This window comes from Mytilus trossulus, chromosome 3 (assembly GCF_036588685.1).
Source record: "Mytilus trossulus isolate FHL-02 chromosome 3, PNRI_Mtr1.1.1.hap1, whole genome shotgun sequence".
Classification (NCBI taxonomy): domain Eukaryota; kingdom Metazoa; phylum Mollusca; class Bivalvia; order Mytilida; family Mytilidae; genus Mytilus; species Mytilus trossulus.
The window spans coordinates 78,197,873-78,214,642 of NC_086375.1; the positions used below are offsets into that span (position 1 = coordinate 78,197,873).

The 16,770-nt window shown below is 30.0% G+C and overlaps 1 protein-coding gene across 5 annotated transcripts in view; it reads left to right on the top strand.

Annotated features, from left to right (window-relative positions):
- The first annotated feature begins 1,283 nt into the window (after nucleotides 1–1,283).
- Nucleotides 1,284–16,770, top strand: part of LOC134712509 (putative glycerol kinase 5) — a 30,927-nt gene continuing 15,440 nt past the window's right edge. The window contains exons 1-5 of one of the 5 annotated variants that reach the window (XM_063574130.1): nucleotides 1,309–1,352; nucleotides 8,281–8,315; nucleotides 12,134–12,442; nucleotides 13,429–13,522; nucleotides 15,608–15,683. In XM_063574130.1, the coding sequence (XP_063430200.1) occupies nucleotides 12,146–12,442; nucleotides 13,429–13,522; nucleotides 15,608–15,683 (467 nt within the window). In that variant the 5' untranslated portion in view covers nucleotides 1,309–1,352; nucleotides 8,281–8,315; nucleotides 12,134–12,145. Of the gene's footprint in view, nucleotides 1,353–5,198; nucleotides 5,246–8,165; nucleotides 8,316–8,676; nucleotides 8,695–12,133; nucleotides 12,443–13,428; nucleotides 13,523–15,607; nucleotides 15,684–16,770 lie in introns of those variants that run through there. The other 4 variants (XM_063574131.1, XM_063574129.1, XM_063574128.1 and 1 more) reach the window with 4 other exon arrangements.

Consider the following 16,770-nt stretch of genomic DNA (forward strand, 5'->3'; position numbering starts at 1 on the left):
TATCTGTCGTTTATATACAATGCAGCCATAACACATCAGAATTGTAGTTTGAGCAATTTGTACGATGCTTTGATACAATGATTTTTAGAAAAATTGAAAGTCTTTTTTCAAAATTGATATGGTGTAAAATTAATTTAAGGAAAATTGTAACTTTTCTTGTATTTGTTGGAAATACTACAAAAAATATATGTGTAAGCAATGCATGATTGATTAAACCAACATACACTGTGTTTGTTGGTTTTGTTTTAAATTCCAAATTCTACGGAAATTTCGATATCAAAATTTGCTCTATATTAATTTGGTCAAACATGGAATTATTTTTAAAACAAAGTACTTTCGAAAATCAGTTGGCAAATGAATACTTAATATGGCACGGTGTATTTTTTCGATCTTGGAATACGGGCCCGTAGCCAGGAATTTTCAAAAGGGGGGGGGGGGTAATTTGGACTTATGTTCCTTTGGGAATCGGGGAGTAATAAATTTGCATGCACATCAATACATAAATAATTGCCCTCCTTGCCGGTTCCCACCCAATGAGAGCTTTTTACAGTCCTTTATATAAATAAAAGTACATTTAGTCAGTATTCCCAGCAAGTTTTCATTATATACACTCAGAGCGCTTTATATGTACGGTGATATTTTCCCGTGATCGATAAGAATTCTCAGTTGCCAGGGACGAACTCCAGGGGAGGGGTGTCTGTCTTGAACCCCCCTTTTCACTGTTTTTTGACGGACATTGCCGTTTTGGTCGGCGTCCCTCTCCCGTATTAGTCGGTTATTTTTTTGTGTATTTATTTTAAACAGTATCACGCGCAACCTAATTTTTATTTGTGTTCTTTTTTTAATTGTTCATGAACATTAATAATGTGTTAAAACTGTCGATATTTATAGTCTTTTTTTCTTTCCTGTGAATATCACTGTCACTCTAAAAAATTTATAATCAATTTAACTATTCTTAAATTTGTATGCCATAACAGAGACATATAATACATAATTGTATTATATGTCTCTGGCCATAACCATTTAATTATTAATGTAAATGTGTCAGGCTATTTGTGCCGCAGTAATAAATATTGACTAATTGTCTAATTGTCAGTATTCTTAAATACTGCATTTTCTGAAGGAATTTAAATGAAATTTTGCTTTTTTAAACTTTAGCCGAAAAAAACGTACGGTGACTGGCTATATCTTTACTTCAAGTATCTTGTGTTGGTAAAAATAATATTTTAACGTTTGATGAGAAACCCGTAAACCTTTCATCTTTCTCCGCATACGTTACCAAAACTATATTGTCATGTGACATTCGTACATTGGACAAAATGGTAGACAAAACAAGATTGAAGTACTATCAAGTAATTTCTAACTTATTTCATTCAACCTCTGAAAATACATCTACATCTACATCTACATAATACTTCTTAACTTCAATATGTTGAAGATTACAAGAAGGCACATGCTAGGGAAACAAATTAAAACTAAACATATTTACAATAATTGCAGGAAAAAACATTTTTTATTTTTTTTTATTTTTGTATATAGTTAAAAACATGGTTTGATTTAGCAATACATATGTGGTTTTGCACCAGACTTAAAAGCTTCTAAGTCTGGGCTACAGGCTACTTGGTATGGTAGGGTATTCCACAACCTTATTGTTCTAGGAAAAAATGAATACAAATGATAGTTTGTGGGAGAGAATGGCTGAATAAATTTATGTTCTTTGGATGGTATTAGGTATGTATTTACTGGGATGGAGACTAATTGGTGTTGAATTTTGTATAGCATGGTGACGGATGCAAGATTTCTTCTTTGTTGTAATGTTGGCTATCTTAGATGTTCAAGCATGGCTGTTACACTGCTTTGATAGCTGTATTGGTTGAGTGTATACCTGGCAGCTCTTCTCTGTACCATTTCAATTTTATGTATTGTTGTTTCTGCCAGGGGTCCCAGACGACACTGCAATATTCAATTTTTGGTCTTACGTATGTTTTGTAAGCCAGTTCTTTTGTTTTTATGCTGTTAGTTTTGACGTTTCTTTTTATAAATCTCAGTGATGCATTTGCTTTGTTCGTGATGTCATTTATATGAGAATTCCATGTCAGATCGTTTGTGATGGAAACGCCAAGATATTTTGCTTTGTTTGTTGATTTTAAAATATGATTATGTAATGTGTATTTATAGATGATTGGTTTATGTTTTCTTGTTATGTGGATGATTTCACATTTGTCTGGGTTAAAGGACATAAGCCATTCTTGCTCCCATTGTTCCAGTTTATGTAGGTCTGATTGAAGGGTGTGACAGTCATCTAATGATGAGATTGTTAGATACACAATAGTGTCATCTGCAAAGAGGCGAACATTTTTGAATAAGCAAAAAATTAGATTACTAATGATAGGGTATATCGTTGTCTTAAGCGATTTCAGTGTTATTTTTGTTATTTTTCTTTGTGAAATGTTAACCATGTATTCCAGTAGCTCGACTTGAGTGTTTTTATTTTAAAATTCTCACACAATGAATAATAAGCCTATCATATTTCAAATCTAGTAATATATATTTAACAATTGTGTAAATCTGATTCTAACAAATTCAACATATTTACCAAACCAGCTTGCAATTGTTGATTTGGAAAAAGATTATATTACCATGCATGCATACACTATAAAATTGAGAAAGGAAAAGGGGAATGTGTCAAAGCAACAACAACCCGACCATAGAGCAGACACCTGTCACAGAAGTATGTATTTATGTATGTACATGTACTGGTAAATTCCTCTGATATCCCAAGAACCCTTTGAGAGCTGCAAGGGTACAGTGAAATCCAGGAACTTGATGTGTAATAAGTGAAGTTACTTTAAACTAATTCATAGAATTGCAGTCCAATAAATAAGTGTGCATAAAAGTCAATTCAACATTTAAAGACTGTTCAACCTTCTCAAACCAGGTATGAACATAAACATGAATGATACAGTTTTGAAACGTAGTGATTTATTTCTAAAAATTTGCATACCATCTCTCTTTGACATAGTCATGCATGACATATATAATTTAAATATGTTCTACCCCATTTCCATCATTTGTCCATTCTCAATTTTATACCAAATATATCTAAATTTCATACCTTCCTTATTGAAGACTTATTGTAGAGGAGTTTTAATGTTATGTGGTATATCTTAGTTTGATAGTATTTGTTTGTAGTTCTTTTGTAAATTTTGGTTGTTCTGAGGTAAAAAGATGCTCTATGTTTACACCACAAAATCTATGCTGGTGCATGTAGGAAAGTTTCAAAGCATGACTGGACCTAGATCTATAAAAGTAATTTTAAAGTATATACATTTTATGTTTAGACAATGTTAGATAATTAAAAATTTATCATTGTTTTGATGGGCATTTTAATCATGTTAACATAATGTTTAACTAGTTGCAGAAGATAGCAAAATAAATCACCTGAGTTTTTCTTGATATGTTTCGGGTGATACATTTCACTCAGTTATGCAGTTAAGAACTTAAGATCACATATTGTTCTGCAGATATCCATTGTCCATGTCAATCAATACAGTTCACTACTACTAAATGAACTTCTCTTACATTTTTCCTCACTTACATGCACTTTATATTAATTTGGAACCTTCTTCTGGAAAGGAAAAAAATGCATAATGACTTTCATTAAAATCGAGTTAAGTTGTTTAATATTCTAAAACTTAAAATGACACTTAAATTGCATTTAAATTTTATTTATCTAGATCAGGATATTCCTTAAAACTTATTCAGATTCACATGTGTGTCTACACAAAAGTGAAATGTTTGCAGTAAATACATGTACCTTGATCATGTTTGTGGTAAATACATGTACGTTGATCATGTTTGTGGTAAATACATGTATGTTGATCATGTATGTGATAAATACACATGTGTGTTGATCATATTTGTGGTAAATACATGTACGTTAATCATGTTTGTGGTAAATACATGTATGTTGACCATGTTTGTGGTGAATACATGTACCTTGACCATGTTTGTGGTAAATACATGTATGTTGATCATGTTTGTGGTAAATACATGTACGTTGATTATGTTTGTGGTAATTACATGTACGTTGATCATGTTTGTGGTAAATACATGTACGTTGATCATGTTTGTGGTAAATACATGTACGTTGACCATGTTTGTGGTGAATACATGTACCTTGATCATGTTTGTGGTAAATACATGTATGTTGATCATGTTTGTGGTAAATACATGTACGTTGACCATGTTTGTGGTGAATACATGTATGTTGATCATGTTTGTGGTAAATACATGTACGTTGATCATGTTTGTGGTAAATACATGTACGTTGATCATGTTTGTGGTAAATACATGTATGTTGATCATGTTTGTGGTAAATACATGTATGTTGATCATGTTTGTGGTAAATACATGTACGTTGATCATGTTTGTGGTAAATACATGTACGTTGATCATGTTTGTGGTAAATACATGTATGTTGATCATGTTTGTGGTAATTACATGTATGTTGATCATGTTTATATAAAAAAAAAGATGTGGTATGATTGCCAATGTTTGTACTTTACATAAATAACTGTTAAAATGTATCTGAAAAACCAGATTCTTGTCAATATTTTTTACCAGAAATTGACATTGGTTTTCATGCATAGCTTGCAATAAGGTTAAAATTGAAGAGAAATAAAAGTAAACCCCATGCATTATGTTAATTGTGTTCATGCTTCAGTAACTTCAAGTTTCCCATTGTTTGAAAATCAGATTATAATGAATGTAGATATTTCAAAACAGAATAAACAAATATACATTTGACTTTAAACAAACAATCTTAATATTTATAGACACATCTCAAGCTTTAAATCATCTTGTTTTTAGACAAGTTGTTAAATTTATACATATTATAAGAGGAATAAATTTGCTTTTAGTTTTTGAGTACCCAACCCTCCTCTTTATTGGTTATCTCAACCAGTAAAAATCAAATACATATACATTTACATGATCTACTTTCTCTTGTTGAAACAGTGCTATTTTTGTACTCCTTATGAATACAATTGACTTGTTAAAATAAAAATTAAATTTAAACTGTAATATAGCTTACAAAATATGTGTCTTAGTTGGAACTGAAATTACAAATTTATTACATACCTTTATTTTGATAAAATTTATTTAAGTTTTTATATGAAATCATCTTTTATTGGTAGCAGTGGACATTTTGTATCCTTATATAGATATAAAAACTCAAGAAAAAGTAAGTTGAAGGTTTTCTTTATCCTTTTTAAAACACAATTGAAACTTGCAAAAATTGTATGCACAATATGCAATTATACCTAAATCGTATTCTATGCTAGAAATGAGAACCCAAAGTACCTTTGTCTTACATGTAAATATTGTTTTTGTTAGAATTGTCTTCCCTTATGTCTGTTCAATTTTAGTGAAAGTAACTACAATTTTCAATGTTTGATTAAAGATGTTTTTACATTCAACATGTTGAATACCAGGTTTAAGTGTTCAATAACCTAAAACTGGAATTATAAATAAAAGTCATTGGAATGCTTGTTAGTCTTTCTAGTCTTGCTAGATTTTTATTTATTTTTATTTATAACTTTTTTATGTACTGTGGATTCATTGCTATTCATTGGTTACCTATTTTTGTGGATTTAAAGGTAAATCCAGGAACCACAAATTCCAATATATAATGAATTACAAATTTTCTTTATGAATTAAAGCAGAATTGGCTAAACCAAAATATCTAATAGCCATGAAAATGCAAGTTTTCCTCAATCCCCAAAAATTTGAAATCATGATATGAAAATCAATGAATCCACAGTAATTTTTAGTTCATTTATTCCTGTTAAATTGTTTCATGATAGTGCAGTAGGGTTTAGAATTTCAAACGAGAAGTAACATTGTATTAAACTGTCAAAGAATCAGTAACCATCTAAATTGAAGGCCATACTGGTAGAGAACCAATCAGCACTAAACTTGAAGGTCATTCTGGTAGAGATTTACTGTGGATTCATTATTATTTGTTAGATACCAATTTTCGTGGTTTTCGTGGGTACAGGTAAACCACAAATTCAAATGTTCCACGAATATCATATTTTCAATAGGCTTTGTATACAGAGAATGACAAAACCACGAAATCATTTATCCACGGATATGCAAGTTTTCAGCAATCAACGAAAATTGATACCCACGAATATAAATGAATCTACAGTAGTTTCCTTTAAAATTGAAGGTCACACTGGTGGAGAACCACTTAGCACCAAACTTGAAGGTCATCTGGTGGAAAACCAGTTCACACAGGTTGATAACCAGTAACCACCTAATTGAAGAGCACTCTTGGGGAGAACCAGTTACCATCAAACTTGAAGGTCACTCTTGAGGACAAACAATTATCACAAAACGTGAAGGTTATTCTGGTGGAGAAAACAAACCACTTAACTTGAAGGTCATATTAGTAGAACCCAGCTACTACCTTACTTGAAGGTCACACTGGTAAAGCATCAGTTATTATGAAACTTGAAGGCAATATTAGTCGAGAAACACTTACCACCAAACTTGAAGGCCACTCTGGTAGAGAAACAGGTACCAACAAACTTGAAGGTCAATCTCATTCTGGTAGCAAACCATTTTACAAACTAACTTGAAAGTCACACTAGCAGATAACCAATAACTAGTATCACTTAACTTGTGGACCATTGTGGTGGAGAAAAATGTGTCTGTTACTATGCAATTTGAAGACTACATGTATTCTGGCAGAAAACATGTTACCACTTAATTCAAAGACCACACTGGTAGATAACCAGTAACCATCTGACATGAAGGTCACTCTGGTGGAAACCAGTTACCACAAATTTAATAGGTCACACTAGAGGAGAACCAGTTACCATGAAACTTTAAGGTCACAGTGGTAGAGAAATAATTTTCACTGAACTTGAAGGTCACACTAGTAGGGAAATAGTTACCAATAAACTTGAAGGTCAGTCTGGTAGATGACCAGCTACCACAAAATGTGAAGGTTTCTCTTTGGAGAACTAGTTTTCACATAAATTGAAAGTCACTCTGGTATAGAACATTACCAACTAACTTGAAGGCCATACTTAGGGGTGAATCCAGGCTGTTGAAAAAGAGGGGCTCCAAAACCAGCATACATTTGGATTTAGACATGGAAAAAGTCTATATAATTAACCATAATTGGTTAACCAGTTAACAATCCCTGGCAATTGTGATAACACAGATATATTTCAATTAGTAAAGACAAGATGTGAATTCCTGATGGTAATTTAAACTCTAACAGCAAAATTCTAGATGTCAGCAAGTAGCAATGATTTCATCAATTTTTTTTTGACTTTTTAGCACCTTAATTTTTGAAATTAAAAGAGCTTTTTTTTAAGCAGCAGTCTTTATATTACAATCCTGATTCAAAAATGTCTGTAATCATAGGGTTTCTTAGTAGGGGTTATGTGTCAGTTTTGTGTTATATTGTTCGTATACATTTAACCTACATTGGTCATGCTTGAATTCAATATTTTCGTCTTATGGTCTGTTTCTCAGGACCCCTGGATATGTTCAGTAATGCCTTTCTCTTGTATGGTATTATACATCTCTATAACAATCTGGTCTCTGACTATCTTTTCTCTTATCAAGGACATTGTTTTGGTGTTTGAGACAATTATGAGAATCATTCAACTGATAGATAAGTAATAACTTAGTCATGTACATCATCAGTCAATGGATAATCCAGGCTTATTTACTTCCAACATAAATTAACATACATAATACAATATACATAAATTATAATATTTACAAGTAATTATTTTTACAATGATAAAAAGTAAATAATAATTATATAACAGAGAGGAAAACAATACCTCAACTATTTTAATTTAAGTGGTTTTATGCATAAGGATATTGATCATTAGATTAAAAGGCCATACACATTTAATTAACTAGGTTTTTATACACTGTTGTCACTTACTGTTACATACATGTATATAGGAATTACAGAAATGTATTAAAAGTAGGATTAATGTTTTATATTAAATACCAGATATCAAGCTAAATATATATTAAAAATTATGTATTTTTTAGATTATAGATAACACAAATGATTTAAGTTGATTGATGAAAATGATTTTCAAATAACATCAATTTACGAAAAAATGTTACTGATGGCCTATGACATTGCTGAAAAGAAGAATTTATTAAAGTAGATATTATTTATAAGTTTCAATCATTTAAGAATACCTGGAATAATGTCTTTAAGAAAAACAATTTCAGCAAAATTGAGGAAAAGAGTACATCCAATTTTCCTTGTAAGTATGCTGTTAGACTAAGAAAAATTTATAGCTTGACATATATACAGTATGGGTATTTACTTGTTGAATATTTTTTTATCATAAGTTTGCTGTCTCATTTGCATACATTTTATATATCCCACATTTCTTTACCTGTTCATTTAATGATAATGTTGATTTTTTCTAAAAATATGTTTTCATTTTTGACAGGATGTTATTATTATTAGCTTAATAAAGATACATTTGTTAAAGTTTATTTCATAATGTATTATGTCTATCACAGCTATAAGGACATTTTTTATTTTTTTATAAATTTTATGGAATTTAAATTTGTAAATTGTTGATAAGTGAAATATTTCCTCAAAACAAATCTTATCATAAATTGAAGATTTTAAAGGTATGTTGAAAGTTAAATCTAGCTATAGTTATATGTATAGAATATATATATATAGGGACAGTATGTTTTACTGATGCAAATGTACAATTTTTATATGATTGAGAAAACATTAGTTTATTTATGAACAACATAACCATATTGACTCCACTCAATTAGTCTAACAGAAAGATAAATAGTTTGTTAGTACATGGTTGGCTTCCCTATCATGCCTATGGATCATATACCGTACACATGAATGTATCTCAAATCTCATAAAAGTTGAAAGATATATTTTTTCTAGAAACATAACAGGATTACAAGTTTACACACAATAAAATGAATGTAAGAGAAGCTTATTTCAAATCCTCACCAAAGTTTTAAATCTGAGAAAATTAATAACTATGTCAATTCAAAATTAATTGATGATACTAAATTCTCATTATATACTGTAACAAATGACGAGGTTCTACAAGGTCTCAAAAATCTAGACACAACTAAATCAACTGGAACTGATGGAGTTGGACCAAGAATTTTAAAACTATCAAGGTCGATTGTAGCAAGCCCTCTTGCTCACATAATAAACCTTAGTTTATGTACAGGATTATTTTCTAACATATTAAAATCTGCTAAAGTTGCTCCCATATTTAAAGGAGGGGATAAAACAGACCCAAACAATTTTCGATCCATTTCGATTTTACCCACTGTGTCCAAGTTATTTGAAAAGACTGTCTTTAAACAACAATATCTATTCTTAACCACACACAAATTATTAATACAACAGCAGTCTGGATTTAGAGAAAAACATTCTTGCCATACAGCACTCATTAAAATAATTGATAAATGGTTAGAAGAATTGGACAATGGAAATTTTACCGCCATTCTCTTTTTAGATTTTAAGAAGGCTTTTGATACGGTAAATCACAATATACTTTTATCAAAACTCAAATTATACAAATGTGATGACCACTCTGTAAAATGGTTTTCATTGTACTTCTCTCAGAGAATGCAAAAAGTTAAGTTAGGAACCACTGAATCAGAATATCAAACTGTGACTTTTGGAGTTCCTCAAGGTTCTATACTTGGACCTTTATTGTTCCTCATTTATATAAATGACTTACCATTAACCTTAGAATATACAGAATCTGATCTATATGCTGATGATACAACTTTACATTTGTCATCTAAATCTATTGTAAATTTAAATATGTGTTTGAATAAAGACTTAGACAATGTTATAAATGGTGTAAAGAAAATGATATGACAATAAATAGCAAGAAATCAAAATGTATGTTTGTTGGATCAGACAGAAAACTGGTAAACTGTAATGAATGTTTATGTGTATTATCACAAGATAATATTGCTTTAGATAATGTTGAAGTTGAAAAACTTCTCGGAATTCATATTGATAAAAACCTATCATGGTCAATTCAAATTGATAAAATATGCGAAACTATTTCAACCAGAATATATTTGTTAAAAAGGTTGAAACTTTATTTACCATTAAAGGGTCTTAATCTTTTTTACAATAGCTATATATTACCCGTTATTGACTACTGTTGTACAGTATGGGGTCTTACCACACACATTAATCTGGAGAGGATACATAAGCTCCAAAAACGTGCTGCAAGATTAGTTTTATCTGTTTCTTTTGATTTTCCATCAACAGTAATGTTTAAAAAACTTGCATGGATGACTATATTTACAAGGATACACTATTTTCAAGCTGTGTTAATGTTTAAGTGTATGAATGGTCTAGCACCTGACTATCTATCTATTAAATTTACTGCTTGTGATGATCTTTATAATTATTGTCTGAGATCAACAACATCAGGACTTCTTCATGTACCAAGACCAAATTCTGATTTTTTAAAAAGAACATTTAAATATTCTGGTCTTATTACCTGGAATAATTTACCAAATAATATTAAAGAAATAGATAATTTAGATACATTTAAGACCAACTGTTCAAACTATTTTCTAACTGAACAGAATAAAGATGCAGGAAACTAATGCATATTTTTTCTTCTACTGAATTCATGTATGTGCTTATTCAATATCTTAGCTGCTATATTTAACTGTATTATGTATTTTATTTTGTATGTATTTTTGTCCGTTTTCTATTTGTATTAATAGTTTTTGAAGGCCTCATGGAAGATTAACATGTAATTGTTAAATGTGTTACCTTCGTTAAATAAAGAATTTTATTATTATTATTATTATTAAAATGTACAAATTGTATTGACAAGGATAGCCAATTCCCTAGATTTAAAATGCCACAGGGATGGGATAGATTGCAGTTTAAAAATTGTATCCATACAAATAAAAATGGAATTAAACATGTATAAGAATGTATCTCGTTGCTTTGTAGATTTATTCACTTCCCAGATTTTTATTTAAAATTTTGTTATTTTCAGTTTCACTTTAGAATTGTTCATATAAACTCTGTTTACAAGAAATGATTAAAAATGGAATAGAAATGTTTACAAGGATTAAAATAGAATAGAAAATTCCCCTTATCAAACTAGTGTTTGTGGTCAACATGAATTATCATTTCTAAACTATATTTTATATTCTTCATTTTCATGGATACATTTTCTAGGTCGAGGCTCAATGTGAAAAAAGCATCTCAATTCAGATTTCTAAAAATTATGGTTTTTCCGATGGTCTCCAAAATAAAGCCATTGCATGGTATTTGAAAAATATGTCAATCAAACCAAAAAAAATGATGTCAATGAATTATGTTATCATTTTTTGATGGATGGATGGATTGAAGTATTAATTATAACATACATATGAGAATAACTAGAATATATTGATGTGATACAGATATGAATATATAAACCCTTCTTTGTAGTTACTGATGACCTTGGCTGTCTGAGCAACTGATGTCTTTAAACATCTGACAGATTTTATTTGTTTGAATTTTATTATTATATCTTTTTCATTTTTTGGTTCAAAGAGCAAAAAGGGTACCCTTATCATACCTTCTCCTTTGCTAGTTTCAAATTGTTAGACTGTAAAATGGCATATCACCCTAGCTAAGAAGCATTTTTCTGACTTAAATATGACAAAATTTTGCACATAAACAGGCAGCTAATGACAATTCCTAGGTTTTTGTTTTACCTTACAGGTGTTTGAATACTCAACAGTCAACATCCAGCACTTTATGCCATTATGCTTCCACAAGACCACTCACTGGCTTCCTTCCAAAAAAATGCAGCAATAACAACACAACAACTATAAAACATTTGATTTTGAAATAAAAAAAAATTTGTGAAATTCTCGAGACGAAAATTTTGTGTATAACCTTTTTATAGCTTTTAACCAGTTCTTAATTGATTCAATTTGTTTTTGTTCTCCATCTTCCAAATTTCAAAGTAATTGTCAATGAATTTGTGTAGTAAAGTATCATACAGATTGAACAAATTCACAGTTAAAATCAATGTATCTTTTTTTCCAGAAAATTTTACCAATGGAGTCTGCAAAAGATATCTCTACAGGGAAAGGCCAAGAAGATATTCAAAAATCAAATGAAAGTTTTGGAATAAAAGACGATGAAAAGGTTCATGATGAGGAGGAAAACTATGTGAATGTGTCGAAAGACTCTTTCCTTCAGGATAGGACTTCTCCTGGTGCACAATCAGATAACGTAAAACAGGAAAAAACAATAGAAAACCCTTATATTATCTCCCTTGATATAGGAACAACTAGCTTAAGAAGCCACATTTATGATAAAAATGGATGTATAAGAGGGTCTAGTAGTAAAAGAGTAAGTTACTATAGATAAACAGGCTAGTTGTCAGGGTGATTATGTGGGGTCATGAAGCTCTGACTTTGATAGTCAAACTTCAGTCTAATTCTCAACTTAAGTCTTTTAAAATATTTTACATCCAAACACTCCAAACCACTATCAGTCTTTTAATAGATTTAGTGCAAACTGATGTGATTACTGTGGATTCATTATTGTAAATTGGATACCAATTTTTGTGGGTTTCTTGGGAACAGGTGAACCAAGAATTCAAATGTTCAACGAATACCATATTTTTAATAGGTTTTGTATGCAGAGATTTGCAAAACCACGAAATCAAATATCCATGAATATGCAAGTTTTCAGCAATCTACTAAAATTGATATTCACGAATATCACATCCACATTGAAGCTGTTTTGTCATCATATACTTTTGACCATCATGGAGTTAGTATTTTGTAATGAGTCATTATTTCATAGGTATTCAACATAGTATTTTGTGATGACTCATTGTAGTGTTTTACATTTAGATATTTGATATAAACAAAAAAGTCAAGTAGTATGTTAAAGACATGGTTCATGACTTGGGAGAGCTAGAAAAAATTGTTCAGATGTATTATCTAGTCTTTTTTGTTGCAAGACTTTGGCCTACTGTGGTCTGGTAGTCAGCAGCGGCTGATTCAATAATGTATTAGTTTGTGACTAGGTCAGTTTAATGGGGACCCACTAGTGGTAGCTCAATGACATTTGGGATGTGGTTGTTTTTTCCCTTCATGAAACTTTTGCATGGTTAAAGTTTTTGATGATGGAAGTGTAAGATGAACCAACTAGATACTATAATTGGTATGGATTTTAATATTAATTTGCAAATCTTATTACTATGGGAATTGTATTGTCCCACCCCTCTTTTATTTTCAATATTTTTCAAGTTAAAGATTGCTGTTTTAAATTCCACATTTATATTAACTATCAAAATTACATCATGGCAATTGTTTGTAACTTTTCAGATTGAATTACTACATCCAAAACCTGGTTGGTCAGAAATGGTTCCTGACGTTTTATATAAACAAGTTGTTTCATGTATAACAGAGTCAATGAAAGGTATTTAATTGAATAGATTAGTTTTGTGTTCAGTAGGTCACATGGTTTTACAGAACATGTTCAGATTACTGTTCATGAAAGTGTTTGTGGACTAGTATAACCTTGTATAATATTTCAATCAATATATGCACTTATTTTATGTCCAGAAAAATAAAAAAAATCAAGTTACCCACGCTGGTGCTGATCATGTATGCTTCAAAGCTTTTTTTATTGTAACTTCATAGAAATAATGATCAAAGCGATTCATAGAAATAATGATCAAAGATATTAAATATTTATCCTAATGCTTGATTTAGATTAGTATTAATGTTATATGTATTTAATTGTGATTTTAATAGTTCAGTTTTATAATCAATGACAATTTGAAAAAATTGATAAGGAACAAGTGTAAAAAAGTCTTCAACATATAATCCAGATTATAGTAAGTTAACTCATCATAGATACCAGGATTAAATTTTGTATTTACGCCAGAGCCGCTGTTCATCTGCAAAAGACTCATCAGTGATGCTCGAATGAGTCATGAAGGCCAAATAAAGTACGAAGTTGAAGAGCACTGAGGACCAAAATTCCTAAAAGTTTTGCCAAATACAGCTTAAGTAATCTATTCCTGAGGTAGAAAATCCTTAGTATTTCAAAAATTCTTAAGTTTTCTAAGCATAGATAAATCAGCTCATTTCTGGAACCAATAAATTTATAAAAAAAATAATTGATGAATACTGGTAGAAATGAAAGACTAAAGTAAACAAGAAAGTGAAAATGAACACCAGTGGCTATACTTTGCAATGCCCCACAAATTATTGTAAAACACAACATATGATTATTTTCAAGAATTTTCATTTTTGATGGTTTCAAATTTTTCACTTGTCATTTTTTCTTCAAACAAAGGACAAGGCTCACTTTAGACCAAATATGGCCTTAAATTCAACTTTAAAATTTCAGAACTGGTATAATTTGGTTCTTAAATATACCTTTTTCAAAAGTTTACTTGGTTTTCAAAAAATAAATCTCTCAATAATAGTTCATTCTTGGCTTCAGAATCACCACAATTTATAGAGATTGTCAAAATACAACGATTTCATGCATTTTTCCTACCTAACAGCTTGAGGAATTCCTTGGCCTCAAATTAGGAACCAAAATGTTCTGTAATCAAAAGTTACCAATGATTAAATCGAATCCCTAGATACAAGCACTTTCTGGACCATGGGTGGCACGCAAAGTAAATTATGCAAAAAACTGTTAAGAATTATTGAAAATTTGACCAAAACTGACATTACAACACAAATAGTGCATACTTTTAAAGGGTCAAAACTTCAACATTTTAAATATGATCTACCTAAATGAAGTTATTTTGTGTTAACAGTAATATTACAACTATGTCTATGTGAAATTTGTAAATTTTTGGCCTATTTAAAAAACACATAAACTCACAAACATATAACTTTTGCTCAAACCATGAAAATAGATATTCACAAATAAAATGAATTTCACAGTACATTATATATCCTTTAGTTATTTTTATGGTGTGTAATATGCAAGTGGTAAAGAATTTGACTGAAACATCTTAGCAATTTCTACTGTGCATATATGTATTTTCAAATGTCCTGATCTCTATATGGTAAATAGGTAAAAGGATGATTTAAACAACTAATTCTTAAATCAAATAAATATAAGCATATGAGCATATCTCTTCATTTCATCTTAATAATAGATTATGGAAAAAAAGTAACTTCCTCTTCTGAATAATGACATTATTTTAAAAACTTTCCAAAACATCTTTAAAATATTTCGACTTTTTTAGCAGTTGTCAGTAATTATAAACTGTATTATTTGAATGACTGAACGTCAAGATACTTTTGGCCTGGTGTATCATCATTTATCATTACATATAAAAAAGAAGATATGGTATGATTGCCAATGAGACAACTGTCCACAAGTGACCAAAATGACAACAGGCATTATCAACTGTTCACAATTTAAGTATTACTTTGATGAATAAATTAATTTCTTAAATGTAATGAAAGCATTTTAACCCCTTTGTAAGTTGTTATTCTTTTTATTAATTCCCCATAATTTTATTTATTTCAGCTGCCAGTATTAAAGTTAACCAAGTTACATGTATGGGAATCACAACACAACGAAATACATTTATTACATGGGACAGGTAGAAATCGTTACTTTCTTATGTTATACATACCCCACAACCATGTCATAGAGATATTACTATACGGCTTTGATTAATATGAGGTGAAGCTTATACATCAATGAGACAGCATCACAACAATAAAACAATGATTTCTGAGACATCAACAGGCCACACACTAAAGTGTCTATGCAATGTGACAAAGTCTAAATTTGCTTGTCCATAACATCTGATTAGGATGATAAATGTAACCACAAACACCTGTATTTCAGTAATATTTAGTATTTCAAGCAAGTAGAGTATGTAACATGTACATAGAAGATTTTTTTTTATCATATTGTTGAAATGAAAGCTAAAAAGTACTGTTTTTTTATGTAGACCTGAATGGTGAAACTTCCATTTGATAGAATTAGAATTTAAAACAAATTACCTTATTCAATTTTGAATAAAGAATAAAACCCATATATGTTTGTAGAATATTAACCACTGTCAAAATTCACAGTTTTCAGACAGCTCAGCTTCTTTCTAAGGAAAAAAACTCACCAAGGCCTGTAAAAGTCTTTGATTTTATCTTTAGATTTAGACATCACTCAAACTAACCTATAATTAGAATTTTTTATTGTGACAATAGTAATATAACAGAAATTGTACTTTATATTATGTAAACAGTAAAGATTAAAATGATTGTACATCAACATTTGTTAATTATTAACTTAATATCAAGCATGATAACATACATTTTGAAATGACTGAGTCTTTTTCTGTAAATAATTTATACTGTGAAAGTACTTTAATTTGTGGGTGTCAATTTTCGTGGTTTAAATTTGTGGATTTTTGTTTTCATAATTTAAAAAAAAAATGAAAAATTGAAGCCTTAGAAACGAAGGTTACTTATTGTCTGGATTGAAGGAAATTGCATAGTAAACATTCACCCGTGTAAATCGTAGTGATAACACTAATTAACCCATGATAAAGTGATCAACAGATTAAAGACTATCAAAGGTGTTAATTAGGCCATAAAAATGTCACCCAAAGAAAACAGTAACGTAAACAAATGCTATAAACGTATCTTGAATTGTCAAATAATTCTTATCAAAATCAAGCCCAG